The sequence below is a fragment of the Metopolophium dirhodum genome, chromosome 8, assembly GCF_019925205.1.
Source record: "Metopolophium dirhodum isolate CAU chromosome 8, ASM1992520v1, whole genome shotgun sequence".
Classification (NCBI taxonomy): Eukaryota; Metazoa; Arthropoda; class Insecta; order Hemiptera; family Aphididae; genus Metopolophium; species Metopolophium dirhodum.
In genome coordinates this window covers 9,801,457-9,821,939 of record NC_083567.1, presented here as the reverse complement: position 1 = coordinate 9,821,939, position 20,483 = coordinate 9,801,457, and the positions used below count along the sequence as shown (strand labels likewise).

At 27.4% G+C, this 20,483-nt stretch overlaps 1 protein-coding gene and 1 pseudogene across 2 annotated transcripts; both read left to right on the top strand.

Moving 5' to 3' along the window:
- The first annotated feature begins 5,149 nt into the window (after nucleotides 1-5,149).
- Nucleotides 5,150-6,186, top strand: LOC132951311 (uncharacterized; annotated as a pseudogene).
- Nucleotides 6,187-6,443: 257 nt separating this feature from the next.
- LOC132950251 (homeobox-like protein HDP1) lies at nucleotides 6,444-17,670 on the top strand. 2 transcript variants are annotated; one of them, XM_061021587.1, is made up of 13 exons: nucleotides 6,444-6,706; nucleotides 6,791-6,892; nucleotides 7,163-7,339; nucleotides 10,034-10,182; nucleotides 10,250-10,406; nucleotides 10,812-10,980; nucleotides 11,645-11,929; nucleotides 12,008-12,060; nucleotides 12,135-12,211; nucleotides 12,952-14,819; nucleotides 15,545-15,708; nucleotides 15,824-16,748; nucleotides 17,034-17,670. In XM_061021587.1, the coding sequence occupies exons 1-13, from the start codon at nucleotides 6,701-6,703 to the stop codon at nucleotides 17,129-17,131; spliced, it is 4,230 nt and encodes a 1,409-aa protein (XP_060877570.1). In that variant the 5' UTR covers nucleotides 6,444-6,700; the 3' UTR covers nucleotides 17,132-17,670. The 2 variants fall into 2 exon arrangements, with proteins under 2 accessions (XP_060877570.1, XP_060877569.1); XM_061021586.1 differs by having other exon boundaries at nucleotides 6,773-6,892.
- The last annotated feature ends 2,813 nt before the right edge of the window (nucleotides 17,671-20,483 follow it).

Sequence of the window (20,483 nt, the reverse complement as noted above, 5' to 3'; positions counted from 1 at the left end):
TCCGAACAGTAGGTACACTGTCGTCGGTGGACGAGAAGGTAATTAAAAACATTTCGCCCGGTTAAACTACTACCCATACTCATTATACAGTTTTATTGGTCAGTACTCAGTTGGTGGATGTTTGTGTCAGTATACATATACGAGTCTTTATTTTTATATAGTAATCTGAGGAAGAAAACAAACTGGTTTTATTTGCAAACAAACAGCTTCGGTTGTATAATATAGTCAACTATATTCGCTGTTCTAAATAATCACTTTTACATAATAATTACCTATTAGATTCTATGGTTTACAGAAAAATATATTCAATGTTTTAAATATAATTGGTAGGTAATCATAATCTAATCGTGATTATTTAGAAAAACGAATATATTTTGTTTTACAACCGCAGCTATTTGTTTGCAAATAAAACCGGTTTTGTTTTTTTTTCTTCGGATTACTATATAAATAAAAGTTCGAATACAACAACACAAATATCTGAAACATCACCAACAAAATAATTGGAACGAAACTGTATAACAGGTAGTAGTCGTCGTCGACGTAGTCTTCTCCACATTCGTCGTATAATAGAAAAAATATAATATAATATACCTACACATATTAATTTTGAGTAGACCTGTCTAGTAACAGTTATTTTTCGACGAAACATCTGGTGCGGTATTTTATTTTCTAAAGTTTTAAATGAGGGCCCAGTACGAAAAAAAAATAATAATGTATATATTATTTAATATTAGGTACCTACTACCTACCTGTTATAATAAATATATATATAGGTATTATAGGTACATAGCAATAAATAAAGAATATGGTATCACTTTATTTATAAATTATAATTTACAAGCATTTTTCCACGCTAAATGATCCATCTATTTTTTTTTAAGTACCTAATTTATGCAGTGTTATAGCTTATAATGAGAAAGTAATGAACAGATTTTTGGCTCCAAAATAAATTCTTACTATCGAGGTCCGGTGACCATTCCCCCCCCCTAATCTGGTCTTACGCGTGAGTACCTAGGTATTAGTGTATGACACATTTTGGGTACTCAGCAGATAATATAATTAATTCGAACATAGTCAGGGGCGGCTCCAGAGACATGGTTAGGGGGAAGTCATAATTTTCAGAAAATGTCTATGATTTTATTTTGTTATTTTGTTTTTAATAGTATAAAATTGTTTAGAAATAAAGTTTGGGGGGTGGCCTCTAGCCCCCCCCCCCCTGAATATAGTATGGGTATTGGGTACATATAGGGGAGTCGCGTGCGCAGACTTTAATCGTAAATGTAGCATACAGAATAAAGCAGCCAAATTAATGTTGAGCCACCAAAATTATTAATTGTTTAAGATAAACTGTACGTTGACTGCAGTCTACTGTGTTATTGTTACTATATAGTGGCTATAATAATACACCTAATTCGAATATTGAATAGACACCTATTAGTTGTAATTTATAGGTACAATTGTACAAAGTAATATATTATTACTGAATTGCATAAACAATTTATTAAATTTAATGGACCAATCGTGGTTGAATCTTGTTTAAGGGACCATTAGTTCACAGTGTTTTGTGCAACGCAGCATTAATGAATCAACAATAATTATTTAATGTAAAAATTGGGTCAGATCCGTTTCATATACCTACTTATAAAATTAATATAATATAAGGCTATTACTTGCACCACAGACCAATCAATCCGCCCAAAAAAAATGTTGCAGATGCAGCACATGAACCCTCGGCTGCACCCAGAGCCGCATTTAACGGGGGGCAAGGGGGGGCAATTGCCCCGGGGCGGCAATTTTAAGGTGATTTGAGGGGCGGCAGATTTTTAGAAAATATATCATATTATAATATTATACGTTCTCCGTTACGAATTTCGTATTAAATTTTTAAAATAATTATTATTATATTAAAAATATTAATACCAATAATAATTTTATCTATCAACGATTCAATAATAACTAAATGGATCACAGTTGTGTGTCTGTGTTATTTATAGCTTTTAATTTTCGGCGAGTGACTCAATCACATCGAAGAGCTGTCGCCTGTTTGCAGTTGCGGGCAATGCGGGCTGTATGATCTAATAATAATCGCAAAAATACGTATTTGAGGATCATTTTAGTAATCTTATCATCGACTGTCGTCTGTTGACGACCACACTACCACAGTATCGATGCAATTTCGGTAGACAACAGTGTTGTGTTTGTTAAATTTATGTTATTGAGTACTATACCATGTCTGGTAAGCGAATTAAATTAAATGGTGCAGCTTACCAAAAAGCAGCAAAAGATAAAAAGGTGGATAAGTGGAAGTCGCTCTACTGTACAGTAGGTTACAAGTGGGTCACTGTAATGGATGGTGTTAAATTTGAATTCAATGATATAATATCATTGTATAAGAAAAACGATTCTGAGCGAAAACGGTCAGTCAGCCTATGATATTACCAAGTATATTTGATGATATTATTGTGAATAAAGTAATTTATATATAACCTATTTACGTGGAGCCTTGTTTTAAATTTTCAATCCTTAGCCATAAAAGTTAAACATTTTATATATTTTTAACTACAAAATAGTTAATAAATTATAAATTTGATAAATGTTGTCAAAATTTGAACTTTAAATGCTTATAAACAAAATGTTGCCTATGTATTTTTAATATTTTTCAACTGCTATTATATATCAGGAGCTTTATATTAAATATTCACACTTTTTTACCCAACAAATAAAATTTTATTGATATTTATAGAAAAAAAAACTAAAAAATTGAAAACTGACAATGTCTGTAAACAGCTCAAAAAGAGTCAAAATATTTTTAAAATTTTATGGTGTATAGAAAATGCTAATATAAACATTTAGTGAAATTTCCAAGTATCTACAGTCATTCGTTTTTTAATTACAATAAAATAAGAAAATTGTTACATGAGAAATCGAGAAATTATCAAATGTTGTAAAAATATAAATTTCAGACGCTCATAAAAATTTAATTTAAGTTTCTTGTAGACATTTTTTTTTTTGATAAAGTTAGACAAACTTATGAGTAATCTTATATTACATTTTCAAATCTTAGATTTAAAAAGAAAAATCTTTTAAATTCTCAACTCAAAAAAATTTGCTAATTTTCTTAATTTTTCCGTATTTTGTCAAAATTTGAACTTTAAATGCTTATAAATAAAAACTGTGACTAAAGATTTTTAATTTTTTTCATCTGCCTTTGAAACAATAACCTAGGAGCCTTCTATTAAATTTTCAAGATATTTATAGAAAAAAAAACTAAAAATTATTTAAATATTTTTCACTTATAGTAGACTTGACTCCTGATGTAACAACACGAGATCAACTCACAGTGTTTATGATAGCGAATAAAGAGAGGTGAAAATCATATGATATTTTTTTTAAATATATTATAGAGGCGGCAAATTTTATATTGCCCCGGGGCGGCAATTTGGCTTAATGCGGCACTGGCTGCACCCATACGTACGCATATGAATTAGTATGTAATGTCATAAATTATAATCTAATAATGACCGCGATTGTGTTGAATGCTATTTAATCGTCAAGTTCAATTTACAAGCAAAAATTCAAAATATTAGCTTATATAATTTTTAATTTTATTCTCGCTTAACCGGTGCTATCGTCTGTGTGTAACTATATAGTTAATTAATTGATACTTACTATACACATTACACTATAGAGACATTGAGTTCTCCTTTCAGAAATCTTGTCTTATGTATACCCTGTCCAGCAAGAGAACGCGCCGATCCTGCGTACCCCCCGCGTCACCGTGCTATCGAAACCGGTCCCCCTTTGGCAGGGGGTTGAGTGTGGGAACCAGTTTTCGTTGGTGAGCCGCGCGTTCTCTCGCTGGACAGACCGTAGACGTATAATATCATTATAATATTCATGACTAAATTTATTTTGTCATGATAATATTATCAATTTTAATATTTAAAACACTGTGGCTAGAAACCCGGCACCGGATATTTAATCGTTCTATGCTAATACGTACCCGGACACTGTTTTGCGCATACTTGGGGACAGTGGCGGCGCGAGAGGGTTTTTGTGAGACAAATGTCTCACAGCTAAAAGGGGTGGTGGGTGGGTACCGAGTAGGTACCTATAGTGGATAGTCAGTTCTGAAAAATATTGAGTGACATTCAGACGTATTTTCCACAGTTAACCAGAAACGACCAATAACTGATTAGTATTAATAAATATGAATCGCAACTGTGTGTTAGTGAGTTGTTTTCATATTCTGTCAGTAATACAGTGTTTTGCTGTTATTAACGTTATTATTGCAGTCTCAACTCTCAAGCAGAAACTTGGATTCATTTTTATAATTATTATTTTATTTACGTATTACGTTTTGTTAACACATCCGTTTAATCACTAACTATTGAAACATGAATTCTCTGTGTCCCAGTTGTGGAAAAAATCGTGATTTATTGAACAATACCAACTGTATTCGACACAAGGAATCTTGTAAAAAAAAGTCTGTTAAAAGAAGTGCTTCAAGTTCCATTTCAAACTTTTTTAAACCTACATAACGTAATGGAAAGCAGTATTTATATAATTTATAAAAGTTATTTTTATTGTAGTACCCGTAACATGAATTTTTAGAAAGACTAATTTGATATAGAATTATAATAGGGGGTGTGGGGCTCTGTGCAAAATAAAAAGGTGGGTCGTGTTTGCTACAACTAACATTTTCTTGCTTCACTGCCGAAAAAGTTTGCGCCGCCACTGCTTGGGGACTTCCATAGATCTATAAAAGAATTCTTTTATAGGTCTATGGGGACTTCCCATATTTTCACCGCGATGTTATCAGGTAGGTCAGGTGTTATCAAATACCGCGAAAATTTGAATTATTCCATATTATATTTTTATTCAAATGTTTTAAAATACCGGTTTCAGTGAACTGTTTTGACAATTGCAATTTATTACCTACCTCTTGATAAAATATTGTCATTTTGATTGGTTACTCCTTATTGCTCTACCTAGTTTATAATACAAATGTAAGGGTATATTATTTATTTAACAATAGACAAAGGCTGTTGATTTTCTGGTTTTTTTTTTTAAAAATTTGTTTGAATTTAACAGTGACGGCATTAACAAAGTTATATAAGTATAATAAATTAAAATTTAGTCTTAAAATTATAATACCAACATTATCAAGATGCGCATAGGTGATACATTTAAAAACTATGTAGAATTTGAAAAAGCCTTAAATACTTTCAAAACATCAAACTTTGTGATCTATTACATTAAAGACTACAAGACTATTTCATCCCAAAAAAACAGGTACCCTAGATTGGCAAATACGTCTGAAGATCTGAAATACTATTATGTTAAACTTATGTGCATTCATGGAGGGGTCCACAAAAAAAAAAGATTTGCCAAGATCAACAAAATACCTCGTAAGTATTTAAAGTATTTTAGATACTAGTTTATATTATAGTTATACATCTACCCTAAACTTGGTTCATTCTTTTTTAATAATTTTAAATACAAATTTCAGAACTATGCCCCAAGGTTGTCAAGCATTTATTTATTTAATAATAAACAGTGCAGGAAATGCATTAGAAATTAGTCGAATGGATAACAACCATAACCACGTATTATCTCAAACATAAATAATCATCTTCCAAACCAACGAAAGATTAACCCGCAAAATAAAACTGAAGTTCTTGAGTTAATGGAGTTATGAGCAAACGAAAAATTAATTCAACACACAACGCAACTAAAGACTGGTAAAATTATAACGCTGAAGGATCTTTCTAATATAATATATACTGCAGGTAAAACAAAAAAAAAACAAAAATTTATTAGTTTATAATCTACCCATGTTTGATTATGTTTAATAAAAATAATTATTCAGGAAAAACAAACAGTGATAGCAGTTTAGATTTAAGTATTAAACCTAAACCTAAGAAGTCTGATTGGTTTTGTTCTGAATGTTGCAAAAAAAATTGTAATTACACATGTAAAATGTAATAAGTAATATGTAAATGTGTAATGTGATTATTTATGTAAAAATGAATTATTAGAATGATGGTTAAGATCACAAGTCGATTAACACAGGTAAATATACTATACCTACGCTTCAATTATTTAACACTTGTAATAGTCTTGTTTTTCTTCCTATTATTTCCATTACGTCCTAACATCATAGGTAAACGTAAATCGAATCGTAATTCGTAAACCTAAGTAACAATGTTTTTATTACAATTAACAGTGTTTAAGTGAACAATTCGCAATTAGATTAGTCAAAGCATAGAATATAACAATGGCTATACCATTTAATTTGTCATGGGCTATACCATATTACATAAGATCATAATGTTCCTCATAAAGTTTATGATTATGATAAAGCCATAAAATGTCTTGTCTCTCTGACTATGATAACAGTAGCATTCTTATCACTGGTCGTATACTCGTATGTACTTTTCTCGGAATCTACTATCTTGTGTCATGTGTCAATTATTATGAAAACGATATTCATTACTCAATAATAATTATTGTAATGTTGGTGGCTAATCACCACGAATAAAATAATTTTAACACAATTGTCAATTTTATGTCACTCCGAATCGACTACTAATTAGTTAATAAAAATTTATCTCGTTCTCAATTATTATTTGTCAATGTTGCTGTGATATTTTTGAGTTGTAGTTTCGGAAAATAGGCCGTGTTTCAATAATATCTTATGGAGGTAAGTGTTGCATAATACATATTATATTTTTTTTACGATGCAATTTTGCATCTGAAAATTTAATAGGACGAATTACCATCCAAGGAAACTCATGTGTGGACTTTGAGCGATTTTATTGAACGGCGCAAAGAATGGGATCAAGGAGATGAAGCACGATTAGCAGAATACCTTCAACAACTGTCCAATGTAAGTGTAACTCATAATAGTATTATTATTTCATATTCATTGTGTAATAGTTGTACCCATGTATAGTCACTGTTCTCATTTTTTTTTTATTTGTCAAACCAACTTGCAAATAATAGTAAATTATATTCATTCATAAGACTTCATAAAATAATTTAACTTTTAAAATTTATCTGTTTATATTGTACCAATTTTATAATAGGTATTAGTAATGTTTTATACTTAAACCTAATAATATTATTTTTTGATTGATAATAATTTAAATATTTTTAGAAAATAACTCAAGGTGCTAAAAATACATTAAATGAATTGGACGATTTAGTGGCCAGCATAGATGACACTGCTGTTCAAATAGCAAACATCAATAATGAATTTCAGTTATTAGCAGACAAACAATTTATAGAAAATAAAGTTCAAGAAGAAGACGAGACAGTACAAACTAAAGTTGAAGTAAATATAATACATATTATATTAACATTTATTTTTCTAAGAAAATAATTGGGTACCTGTTAGTTATTGCCCGCCATAAATAAAATAAACAATAAAAATTAAAAAAAATATATTTCAATATTAAATATTATTTTATATACAAAATTTAAATTTATAATATTTATTAAAATCATAAATGTTAAAAAAATATTATAAAAAAAAAAAGGTAGGTAAGTGGATTTCGCTCTGCTGTACAGTAGGTTACAAGTGGGTCACTGTAATGGATGGTGTTAAATTTAAATTCAATGATATAATATCATTGTATAAGAAAATGATTCTGAGCGAAAACGGTCAGTCATCCTATGATATTACTCAAGACCGGATAAATAATCTCTTAAAATACCTAAAATATGATTCTAATGTTCTCTAAAAAAACCTTCAAACATTCTCATTTTAAATCTCCAAGTTAAAAAATATGCAAAAATAATCAATAAACATTGTTATTTGCCTAAATATGCATTTTTTAATTTTTTTTTTCAATATTGTTTTAAAAGTAAGGTGTTAATTAGGTATTAAAAGTTGCGTATTCTAATGGAATACTATTGCACTTTAGTAAGAGTTGGAAATGATAAAAAAAAAAAATTGTAAATGTTCAAAAATTTATTTCTGGGTATCGTAATATTAAAATTCAAAATAAATACAAATTTTTTCTCACAATTTATGAAATATTCCAAAATATGCTAAATGGGTTAAATATTCTCAAGTATGCAAAAAAAACTTTTTTCTACTCATTCGGAATCGAACGCATCGTCCACATTTTTTACTCTCGTAAGACTGCATGGACCCAGTAACGATATATAAAAACATATAAATCCGGTCTTTAGATATTACTAAGTATATTTGATGATAGTAGTATATTATTGTGAATAAAGTAATTTATATATGTATAACCTATTTATGTGGAACCTTGTTTTAAATTTTCAATCCTTAGCTATAAAAGTTGAACATTTTATAAATTTTTAACTACAAAATAATTATTAAATTTTAAAGTTGATAAATTTTGTCAAAATTTGAACTTTAAATGCTTATAAAAAAAATTGTGCCTATGTATTTTTAATATTTTTCAACTGCTATTGTAACATTATATTACGAGCCTTGCATTAAATTTTCACGCTTTTTTACCCAGCAAATAACATTTTTTGATATTTATAGAAAAAAAAACTAAAAAAATTGAAAACTGACAATGTCTATAAACAGCTCAAAAAGAGTCAAATTATTTTCAAAATTGTATGGTGTATAGAAGTTGCTAATATAATAAACATACAGTAAAATTTTCAAGTATCTAAGTATCTACAGTCATTCGTTTTTTTAATTACAATAAATTAAGAAAATTGTTAAATGAGAAATCGAGTGAATATGTAAAAATGTAAAATATGAATTTCAAACGCTCTTAAAAATTTAATTTGACCTTCTTGTAGACATTTATTTTTTGATAAAGGTAGACAAACTTATGAGGAATCTTGTATTACATTTTGAAATCTTAGATTTAAAAAGAAAATTTTTTATGAATTTCTAACTCAAAATAATTTGCAAATTTTCGTCATTTTTACGTATTTTGTCAATATTTGAACTTTAAATGCTTATAAATAAAAACTGTGACTAAGGATTTTAAATTTTTTTCATCTGCCTTTGAAACAATAACCTAGGAGCCTCCTATTATTTTCAAACTTTTTTAACCAACAAATAAAATTTTATTGATATTTATAGAAAAAAAAACTAAAAAAAATGGAATTTGAAAATGTCCATAAACAGCACAAAATAAGTCAAAATGTTTGTGAAAATGTTATGGTGTATAGAAAATGCTAATTTAAGCATTCAGTATTTTGTCAAGATTTGAACTTTTTACCCAACAAATAAAGTTTTATTGACATTCATAGAAAAAAAGACTAATAAAATTGGAAACCAGAAAATGTTTCTAAACAGTTCAAAACAAATAATATTTTGAAAATTTTATCGTATATAGAAAATGCAAATATAAACAACCAGTGAAAAATTCATGTAACTACGGTCATTTGTTTTAGAGTTGTACCAATAACCGAAATCGATTTTCTCAAAAACAGATTTTGCGTAAAAATTCCCATTTTTCCTTAAATTTTTACTTTTGATCCCCCAAAGTACCAACTTATCAGAAAAGTTACTTTTGAAGAAAATCCAAGCATTTTTACTGACTTAAAAAGTGGCTACAGAAAAAAAAAACATTCATCATTGTAAAATCAATACATTTATCGCTTCGCTCAAAATCTAAATTGTCAAATTTATTAAGAAGACTAGAACTAAGAAATATCTTAATATAGTTTCAAATGCATCTTGTTCCCGAGAAGTGTTCTCCATATAAATTCGGTCAAATATGATTCCAGAAAATGTCTATAAGTTCCATGACGCTTTTTATTTCCATTTAGCAGAACCCCACAACCTCTTATATTTTTAGGTGTGTGCCCCTGTGTCTGGATCAACAAAATTATATGTGTGGTTAATAGTGTAATTATTTCCTAAAACAATTCCTGAAATAGATCATCTATCACAAGCTAAACACGATAGTAGATAAATGTAGGAACAATAACGGCACACTAATACAACTATATGGCGGGGCGATGACAAAGAAGTACCAATAGTTGGAATATCTCATTTAATTGTTATGTTTAATATTTTTTTTAGAAGCCAGTTTTACGAGAAATCAATGAAGCTGATACATTCGTAAATAATATAAAACAAGCACTTAAAAACAGCTTTAAAGCTATTGATACTCACTTTGAAAAAATTACTGTTGTAGTTAGTGATTCTGATGATGATGATGATGAACTTAAGTTAGAACTATTTAAAATCATTAATTGGTGTTAGGCTATAATATTTTTATTTATATTTTTGTGATAGACACGAAGAAACTGTTTTAAAGCCAAGGATATTTTACAAAAAATTAAATCTTCCTTCACTAAGTGGTAATACATTATCTGAGATTGTTGTAGATAATGCCATGTTTTCAGATTCAGACTCTGATGTTGAACAACCTACAAATACATTTAAGGATCAGGTACAATTAGTTCTTCAAAGTAATTTATTGCATATTTATAAAATTAGTCTATACTTCGTTCACCAAAAGTATATGAGTGCACAAAACAAAAATAGATGTTTCGACTACAGCACCATAATATGTAATAACTAATAACCAATGGACAAATTTGGTGGAGGAGTGGAGTGGGTAAAAGAAAAGAGGATGACCTGCGGTTGTAAGTGCGAAGTGATCAGATTATATTCGTTCGGTGAGGTGTTAACACCATAGATACCTAACTGATAATTAAAAATACATTTTTGATAGACACCATCTAGATTTAAATTATTTATTTAGTCACTTTTAACAATTAAAAAAAAATAGCAATTACAATTTTGTGGGTACGGTTTAAAATACTATGTTATAAATTATTTTCCATTTGTTTAGGAATCGTTATCTAGCAATGATGCACCCGAAGAAGACATCTATTCTATTAGTGAATCAAAGAAGACATATTATGAACCTACTCCTGAATCAGTAGCTACCAATAATATTATTTTTGAATCAGAAAAACCTGTACCTAAAAATATACCCGCATATGCACATTATGATGAAGGTAATATTATACAAATATTGATATTATAATTTGTGTATTAGTATTTAATTGTCTTGTCTTAAAACAAAATGTATGTTTTTAAAAAATATTGTTGATTATTTGGTACAACATACTTAAATATTTGCATTTAAATTCATAATATGTAGTTTGGTGTTTGTGACTTAAATTATATTAAAGCCATTTTTCTGCGGATTTCAGTTTATGTTGTTTTAAAAAAAAAATTACCAATTTTGTATTTTGATTTGATTTAATTTTTTTAATTATTTTCTGGAATTAACTTTTTTAATTTAATTCAATAATTTGTTTTATTACTGGGAATAAACAAAATTTATTAATTATATTATTATAAATATAATAATTATTGAAGATATTCAATTCAGTTCTACACATTCAACGCTTTTTTCAATTTTTAACAGCTATACTAGGACGTTAATCAGATTTTGTCAGTGTTTTTTGTATTGAAATCATTAGACCTTTGTCAAACTAATTTTCCAAATTGTCTGTTTATGTTAAATAAGTTATAATAAGTAATAATGGTTTAAATCGGATTAGAATTAACAATTATACACTTTTAAATGATGTAATGATGAGTATAAATCGTGTAATTTTATTTGTTTTCACTAAACTTTTTTAATCATATGCTTATACCTAATTGTTTTAATAGATGATTTGTTTAGTCCACCACCTTTAATTAATGATGATGACAATGACAATTTAGAGAATGAATATAATATATTTGGTAATGGTAATAATAATATGTTTGGGGAAAAAAACTTATGGGATGATATTGATGATGATGACAATGATGATTTTTCAAATGAACCACCTTTACCTATATACTCAGACAAACCACCTCAGCAAGAAACTAAATCTAATACTCAAGAAAAGGTTGAACAACCAAGTATACAACAGACACTGAATGACGAATTGCGAAAACGATTCCAAAAAGGTTATTTATTTTATATAGCTATTGATGAATTTTTAATTGATTATCAGTTCATTAATTTTAAATTACTTTTATGTTTAGATAGTTCATCTTCTTCGTCAGATAATGTAAATGTCATATCATCGAAAATAAAAGTAATCTGTTTTATTGTAATTACTAATTAGTGATCTTAAACTTATTAATAATTTGTTTGTTTATTAATTATTAGTTACCTAAAGGAGCTGTTAATATTCTTGGTGGAACTGATATAAAACCATACATTTCTAGTCCTGCTCAAAACATAAAGTAATGTTAATTAAATTAAAAATATCTACATTTTTAGAGCTCGAATTGGGTGGTGGAAGGAAGGGGGCAGTGTTCCCCTTCTTTTTTTTCTTTGTGACCCAAACAGTTTTTTTTTACTTGGACTGGGGGGGCGGTACAAACTAATGCCCGAAATAATTTTTATTAAAATGTGGAGTAGATCTACTAAATTAATTTTACATTATTTAACATATAAAATATTTATTTTACTATCGTTTCTAAAGTTTAGTATCTTTTTGCCTCGCAACCTGCTGGTTTTGTACCAACATTTTCACGACCTGTGTCAACTTTTTAGGCCATGAAAAAAAATAAGACTTGAGCAGCTAGTTTTGCATAATTTAAAGTGTGCAAAATATTTCAAAAGAAGTTTCAATAAACATTTGTTTAAGTTTGGTTGTTCTTATATAAATGTTTTATATAAGTACATACGTTTGGGTCCGTGTTGAATAATTTTGCATTTGGAATGCAGTTTATGAATTGTTAGATGGGGCTCCTCTACTTAATAATTCTCAATTCGAGCACTAGTTAAATTTAATCATATTTTGTTTACGATGAAACATGACATATTTATTTAATAATGTCATAATCTTGGGACACAAATTATGAGTTCACAAATATAAAATAAATGTAGTTAGTTAGATTAAGTATTGTAACATAGTATATTAAATTAATGTGTGCCCATTGTTAATATTGCAAATATTTTATAAAATTAATATTTACAGACCATCAACAATACCTGAGATGAGTAAAAAAGTGGAGGTAACAACCCAGATTGTAACTGTTGAAGATATTAAAGAAAATTTTAATATTACAAATAAACTTGTTGACAATTCTAATCCAAATTCAGTTACTGTTGCACGTAAAGATTTAATAAAAGAATCTAAACCAATAAAAAAACGATCACTATTTGATCAGGAATCAGATGATGACGATTTGTTTACCAATAAAACCGCAACAGTTTTTCCAGCTATAAAACCAGAAATTTTGGAATCTAAAAAAAGTTTAATTAAAGATAAAAAATCATCAAGAAATATATTTTCCGAATCAGATTCAGATGAAGAATTTATGGATTCAAAACTGAAAACAAAAGAATTAGCTTCTCATTCTCTTATTGATAATAATTCTACAAAACCTTTAGACTCTTCATCTGATGATGATTTATTTAGTATTAAATCTATTAATAAGACAATACCAAAAGAAAAATCTGTAATAAGTTCTTCACCAATTCTTGTTGAAGTATTAAATAAATCAAATGAAATAAAACATGTATCTAAACCCCCCATACAAGAAAATAAAGTTACAGGTAAATTAAATAAGGAAGTTATTGATGAATTGAAAAAGTATTCAGTAAATTCTAGTGTGGTTGATATTAAAGTTACTGAAAAAGAATTGTTACCAAATAAAAACACATTAAACAGCAATATTAGGGAATTTCCGAACATTGACAATATTATGGTACAAAGTAATCAAAAGCCTACAATTTCAAAACAGACAAAAAAGTTAAGCAATTTTTTTTCATCAGACGAAGATGATTTTGATGATGATACTTTGTTTAAAGTTAATGTACCGAATAAAAATAGCATTAATAAAGATCAACCAATTTCTAATGCAAATGAATTAGGCCAAAACATAAATGATGAGCCTCGTGGATCGAAAGTAAACTTGTTTGATTCTTCTTCTGATGATGATATATTTATTACTAATAAACCAAATAATAATCTTGCATCTTCCATAAGTAGAAAACAATCTAGTTTTAATGAAATTAAAAATATAAGTTTCTCAAAAGAGATTGATGATTGTGCCATAACTAATAAAATACCAAACATTGATAATATAAATCAGACCGGAAATTACATTATAGATAAAAATAATACTAACACTTTTAGTCTAATGTCTGATGATGATGAAGATGAAAATTATTTGTCATTCGATAAAAACATTTCGGATGCCTCTATGGATGTATCTAATAATCAAAATATAAATGAGAAAATGTTGACTGTTAGTTTGTCATCTGATGAATTAAATACACAAATGGATCAAAATAATCAAGGTATATTTCAGAATACACCTGATAGTTTACAAAATAGTAAGAATCATGAATCATTTAACGAAAAAGAGATTCATATGCCATCACAGCCCAAAAATGAAATAATATCAAATGAAAATACAATCCAGAGTAATAAAAGTTCTATATTTTCAAGTAGCGATGATGAACAACAATTATTTTTTAGTCCAAAAATACAAAATGAGAATTCTAATAAAGAAACTAAAATGATTTCTCCAACATCAAATCTATCGCCAGAAAATGTAATAAATAATAAGAATCAAGAATCATTTAATGAAAAGGATATAAAAACTACAATATTACCTATTTCTTCAGAAAATACAACTCTGGGCGTTAAAAATTCTATAGTTTTAAGTAGTGATGATGTAAAGCCAATTTCTTTTAATTCAAATATACAAAATGTGAATGCTATTGAGGAAATTAAAGTGATTCGTCCAACATCAAACTTGTCTCTTAAGGATTCTATTGATGGGCCTTATTTCAGTTCACCAAATTCAAAAAACGAAACTTCAAAAAAAATCCCAGGTAAAGCTAATCTTAATTAATATATTTTTAAATATTATCATTACTATAGTTTATCATAAAAATAAATAAAATGGGTATTTTTAGTAAATCTTACAAAACAGAAAATAAGCGTTGTAAATTTGTAACAGTTTTAGTTGAGATTAGCACAAATAAAGTTCAATAATTTTGTTTAAATTAGGACATTTTGGATGCCTATAAGCCAGCTGATAGTATGTATATATTATGTCGTTAAATCAAATGTTATTTTGTTACTATTCAAGGGTGCATATCAATTTTTTTTTTTTAAGTTGAAATTGAAAACTGACAAAAGGACAGGAAATAGATAAGATAAGTCTGGACAGATAATAAAGCAGGTACATCAATACTTCAGATTACAATAAATATTAGATTCATAAAACAATATCAATAAAAATAATTAATATTTAATATTTATCGAATCAGATTGTTTAGAAAATTAGTGAAAAAATATAGAACTATAGAGGATACTCAAAAGTAGTGTTAATAACTAAAATCAAGTTAGCATGATAGGATTTTTTCAAGAGGTAGAAGAAGAGAAATTAAAACGTAAATATATTATTCAAAATACTTATTATTTATTGACAAATATTTTTTTTACATTCATTTTTCCTAGCTACCGAGGGAGTGTAGAATATAAAATATTTTGCAACTAAAATAATATTCTGTTATTATTAATAACGATTATATTTAAAAAATTTTTTTTTTAGGAAAATTGAATAAAAATGCTGGTGCCTTTATAAATATTGCAAGTCTACTTCCTAATTCTAAAAGCCCATTGAAAATATCAAATATTCCTCGATCGGTTTCATTAGATGAAAAGAATGATGATACTTTACCAACTGATGGAACAAAACTTTTTAGTGCTGAAAAAGTAAATAATATTTTTAAAAATAATAACCCAAACAAAGATGTATTATAATGTAACTTTTATTTCTTTATTTGAGTTTATGTTTAGTAATTTTATATTACTGTATACTTTGTTATAGGAAAGAGCCAGAATTCAAGTAAAAAGACGTCCACAAAGTCGAAAAGCTAGAATAGCTGCAGCTCGGATGTCATCTATAGATATTGGTTCTGAAACAAACTTTCAAGAGACATCTCGTTTATTTGTTTCAACATCTAATTTATTTGACTATCAATCTAGTCCAATACTAAATGACGGCATTACAGATACAGATTCTTCAAATGAAATTAAAAAAAAAATCATAGAACCACTGGACAACAAATTATTTGTGGCTAATGATGATAAAATGTATAAAAATAATGAAAAAATGGAAATAAAAACTGAGCTAAAAAAAAAATCTTTTTTGGATTTATTTGATGACGATTCAGATCCACATGAGTCAATTCAACAAGAATTTGATACAAAAAATAGTAATGATAACAAAAAAATAACAGTAGATGCAGTACTATTAGAATCTAATAAATTAATACAAGAACAACTCCCAGTAATTGAATCAGTGCATGGAAAACTTCTAGTGAATGAAACACTTAAAGAAAAACAACCAGAACCTGAACCAATTAAAGGAATACATCCAAATATTGAACCAGTTAATGAAAAGCTTCCAGAAATTGAACCAATATGTGACATACAAGTTAAAGCATTCAATGTGAATGAATTACAAGAAAATAAATCTAAATCTCCGATTTCAAATACATTACTTTCTCAGAAATCCAATTCATTATTTGATGATGATGATGATGATGATATATTCTCTCGAAAATCTGGGAAAGTTAATAAGCCGTCATCAAATATATTTGACAGTGATGATGAATTGGAGTTTAACCAAACATTTTCAAAACATAAATCTGATAAAACCAAGTCGATATTTGGTGATGATAGTGATGATGATCTATTTAATACTCCCAGCAAACCTTCAGGAAGTAAATTAACTTCTCGAAAACCAATTGGTTAGTATAACATATGCTTTTAATTCATTATCTACATAATTTTATTTACCCCTATAAAATTGTTATACCCAGTGCCGGCTCAAGAAAAAAATAGTGCATTAGGCAAACTCAAATTTTTCTGCCCCTGAAATAATAATATTATCACTGTTTTAAAAATACTACCCTTATATTAAAATGATGCCCTAGACGTGAGCTTATGTCACCTACCACTTGAGCCGGGCCTGGTTATACCTATATTTTTAACAAAATTCTATTGTTTATAATGTTTCTCATATTCTTTTTTAGATAAATTAAATCAACGCCAAAATCGATCTGGTGATGGATATGTAAAACTTGCTGCTGAAAGTGTTGCTGTTAACCCGTTAGAATCTAAGAAAAACTGAGTATGTTAGTACAATTTTGTATTTTACGTCTAAATTTTTTATACTGGAATTTATGTGATATATGTATGGGAAAAACATAATTTGATACTTATTTATACTTTATACAAAAAAAAATTCATAAAAACTCAAATATTTTTTTAAACCAAAAATCTGATTGGAGCTTTATTTGCTTTTCCCGTTTCCCACACACTACTATTATTGTTATAAATTCAAAAGTTAATAATAATTAATATTTTTGTTGCCCATACTTTTATTACGTTTTAATTAACTTAATTTGATTTGTCATTATTATAATATGTTACAACTATTGTGTAATGTTATATATTATACTATTATTATTATTATTATTATTATTATTATTATTACTATTATTACTATTATTATATGGGTTGTTAATTGTTATTTTTTACGTTTGTTTTATTATTTACCTTGAACAATAAAAGATTAATGTATTAGGATACACCAGATAATATAGCATAATATCTTAGTCTGTGTGCCATATGTTTATGATATCCATAAACCATACGTAATATATTATATTATGTATCTAATTATAATTTTGTTTTCATTTCACCATCCGTTGAATACTTAATCGTCATAAGAGAAAATAAGCTAGTAATCTTTTTTTTATGCTGGTAGTATTGTATTTGGCAGCAGACTCTTCAGCATGGACATCGGTTCCCGAGTTGCTACAATCACGACGGATCAATCAAATACTTTATGATTCAGGGTTGTTATGTTTACATCAGAAAAAAATATATTGATTTTGTTTTAAACATTGATGGGGTAACAACAATAAATAACGTATGTTTTAACAATATTTTTAGTAAATTTTAAATTAAAATAATCTGAATTTTTTCTTTTCTATGAGATACTTATTAGTTATTTTTAATGATTTTAGATTCTAAGCGGACCGATGAATGTTTCAATTTTAAAATGATGTGTGTTTTAGATTCTGAGCGAAGCGATGAATGTATTGATTCTACAATGATGTGTTTTTTTTATTTTATTTTTTATTTTTTATTTTTTTTTATTTTTGTGTCTGTCATCACCTTTTAGGACAGTAAAAGTGCTTGGATTTTCTTCAATAGTAACTTTTCTGATAGGAAAGTGAATCTAGTTGGTACTTTGGGGGGTCAAAAGTAAAAATTTCCCAGTAGTTTTCACAAGCGACGTGAAAAACAAAAGAAAAATTAAGGAAAAACGGGAATTTTTACGCAAAATCTGTTTTTGAAATCTGTTTTACTCATAAGTTTGTCTACCTTTATAAAAAAAAAATGTCTAGAAGAAACTTAAATTAAATTTTTATGAGCGTCTGAAATTTATATTTTTACAACATTTGATATTTACTCGATTTCTCATGTAACAATTTTCTTATTTTATTGTAATTAAAAAACGAATGACTGTAGATACTTGAAAATTTCACTGAATGTTTATATTAGCATTTTCTATACACCATAAAATGTTAAAAATATTTTGACTCTTTTTGAGCTGTTTACGGACATTGTCAGTTATCAATTTTTTTAGTTTTTTTTTCTATAAATATCAATAAATTTTTATTTGTTGGGTAAAAAAGCGTGAAAATTTAATATAAGGCTCCTGATATATCGTTCTAACAGCAGTTGAAAAATATTAAAAATACATAGGCACAATTTTTTTTTATAAGCATTTAAAGTTCAAATTTTGACAACATTTATCAAATTTATAATTTATTAATTATTTTGTGGTTAAAAATGTATAAAATGTTTAACTTTTATGGCTAAAGATTGAAAATTTAAAACAAGGCTCCGAGTAAATAGGTTATATATAAATTACTTTATTCACAATAATATCATCAAATATACTTGGTAAAATCATAGGCTGACTGACCGTTTTCGCTCAGAATCGTTTTTCTTATACAATGATATTATATCATTGAATTCAAATTTAACACCATCCATTACAGTGACCCACTTGTAACCTACTGTACAGCAGAGCGACATCCACTTATCCACCTTTTTTTATTTGTGTCTTATACACATACGAAAGTAATTGAAATAATGATTCGATTTTCAACTGCAGTATCTTGTTTGATGGGAAAGTGATCTAGTATTGCACCAGTATTGGGAAGGTCAAAATTCCCAGTAATTTTCAAAAGGGCCAGGAAAAACAAAAAACAATTAAGGATAAACGGGAATTTTTACGCAAAATCAATTTTGAAACTTTTTTTTATAAATGTCAATAAAATGTTATTTGTTGGGTCAAAAAGCACAACAATTTAATTCAAGATTCCTGATATATTTTTACAATAGCAGTTGAAAAATATTAAAAATACATAGGAACAATTTTATAAGCATTTGAAATTCGAATTTTGACAAAAATTATGAAATTGGAAATTTACAAATTATTTTAGTAGTTAAATATTTATGAAATGTTCAACTTTTATAGGTAAGGATTAAAAATTTAAAATAAAGTTCCACGTAAATAGGTAAATAAATTATTTTGATCACAATAATATCATCAAATATACTTAGTATATTATCCATGACAAAATAAAATATTTTGTCATATTATCATAGGCATTGGCTGACTGACCATTTTCACTCAGAATCGTTTACAATGATATTATGCCACTGAATTCAAAATTAAAACACCATCCATTACAGTGACCCACTTGTAACCTACTGTACAGCAGAGCGCCATCCACTTGCCCACCTTTTTTTTAATTGAAAATCAACAATTTCAAAATAAAAAACGATAGCATTCAAAAAAATTGGGCCAATTGTTGTAGACAAAACTCCATCATAACTGAAAATAAGCACGACCCCTTCCCCCCATAATTTCATTGCACCACCGTTCTCAACGTCAAAAACTACATACCTAAGTATGAATAAAACAAATGAGTTTTAAAAAAAGATGTTCCGTAAGGAGAACTTAACCTATATATTTATAGAAATAATAATCATAACACAATGTCATGATGACTGATAAGTGATGAGGGATGGTACCTATAATAAGTTATAACTAAAGACCGGATTTATATGTTTTTACATATCGTTACTGGGTCTATGCAGTCTTATGAGAGTAAAAAATGTGGATGATTTGTTCAATTCTGAATGCATAGAAAAGTTTTTTTTGCATATTTGAGAATATTTAACTCATTTAGCATATTTTGGAATATTTCGTAAATTGTGAGAAAAAAATTGTATTTATTTTTAATTTTAATATTACGGTACCCAGAAAAATTTTTTTGAACATTTACAATTTTTTATTTTATTATTTCCAACTCTTACTAAAGTGCAATAATATTCCATTAGAATACGAAACTTTAAATACCTATTAACTCACTATTAATATAAAATTGAAAAAAAAA

Excerpts from the sequence above, each read along its gene's own strand:
- LOC132950251 (XM_061021586.1), top strand. Across the intron at positions 10,981-11,644 it reads ATATGCACATTATGATGAAG|ATGATTTGTTTAGTCCACCA; the intron begins GTAATATTATAC and ends TTGTTTTAATAG. Across the intron at positions 14,820-15,544 it reads AACTTCAAAAAAAATCCCAG|GAAAATTGAATAAAAATGCT; the intron begins GTAAAGCTAATC and ends TTTTTTTTTTAG.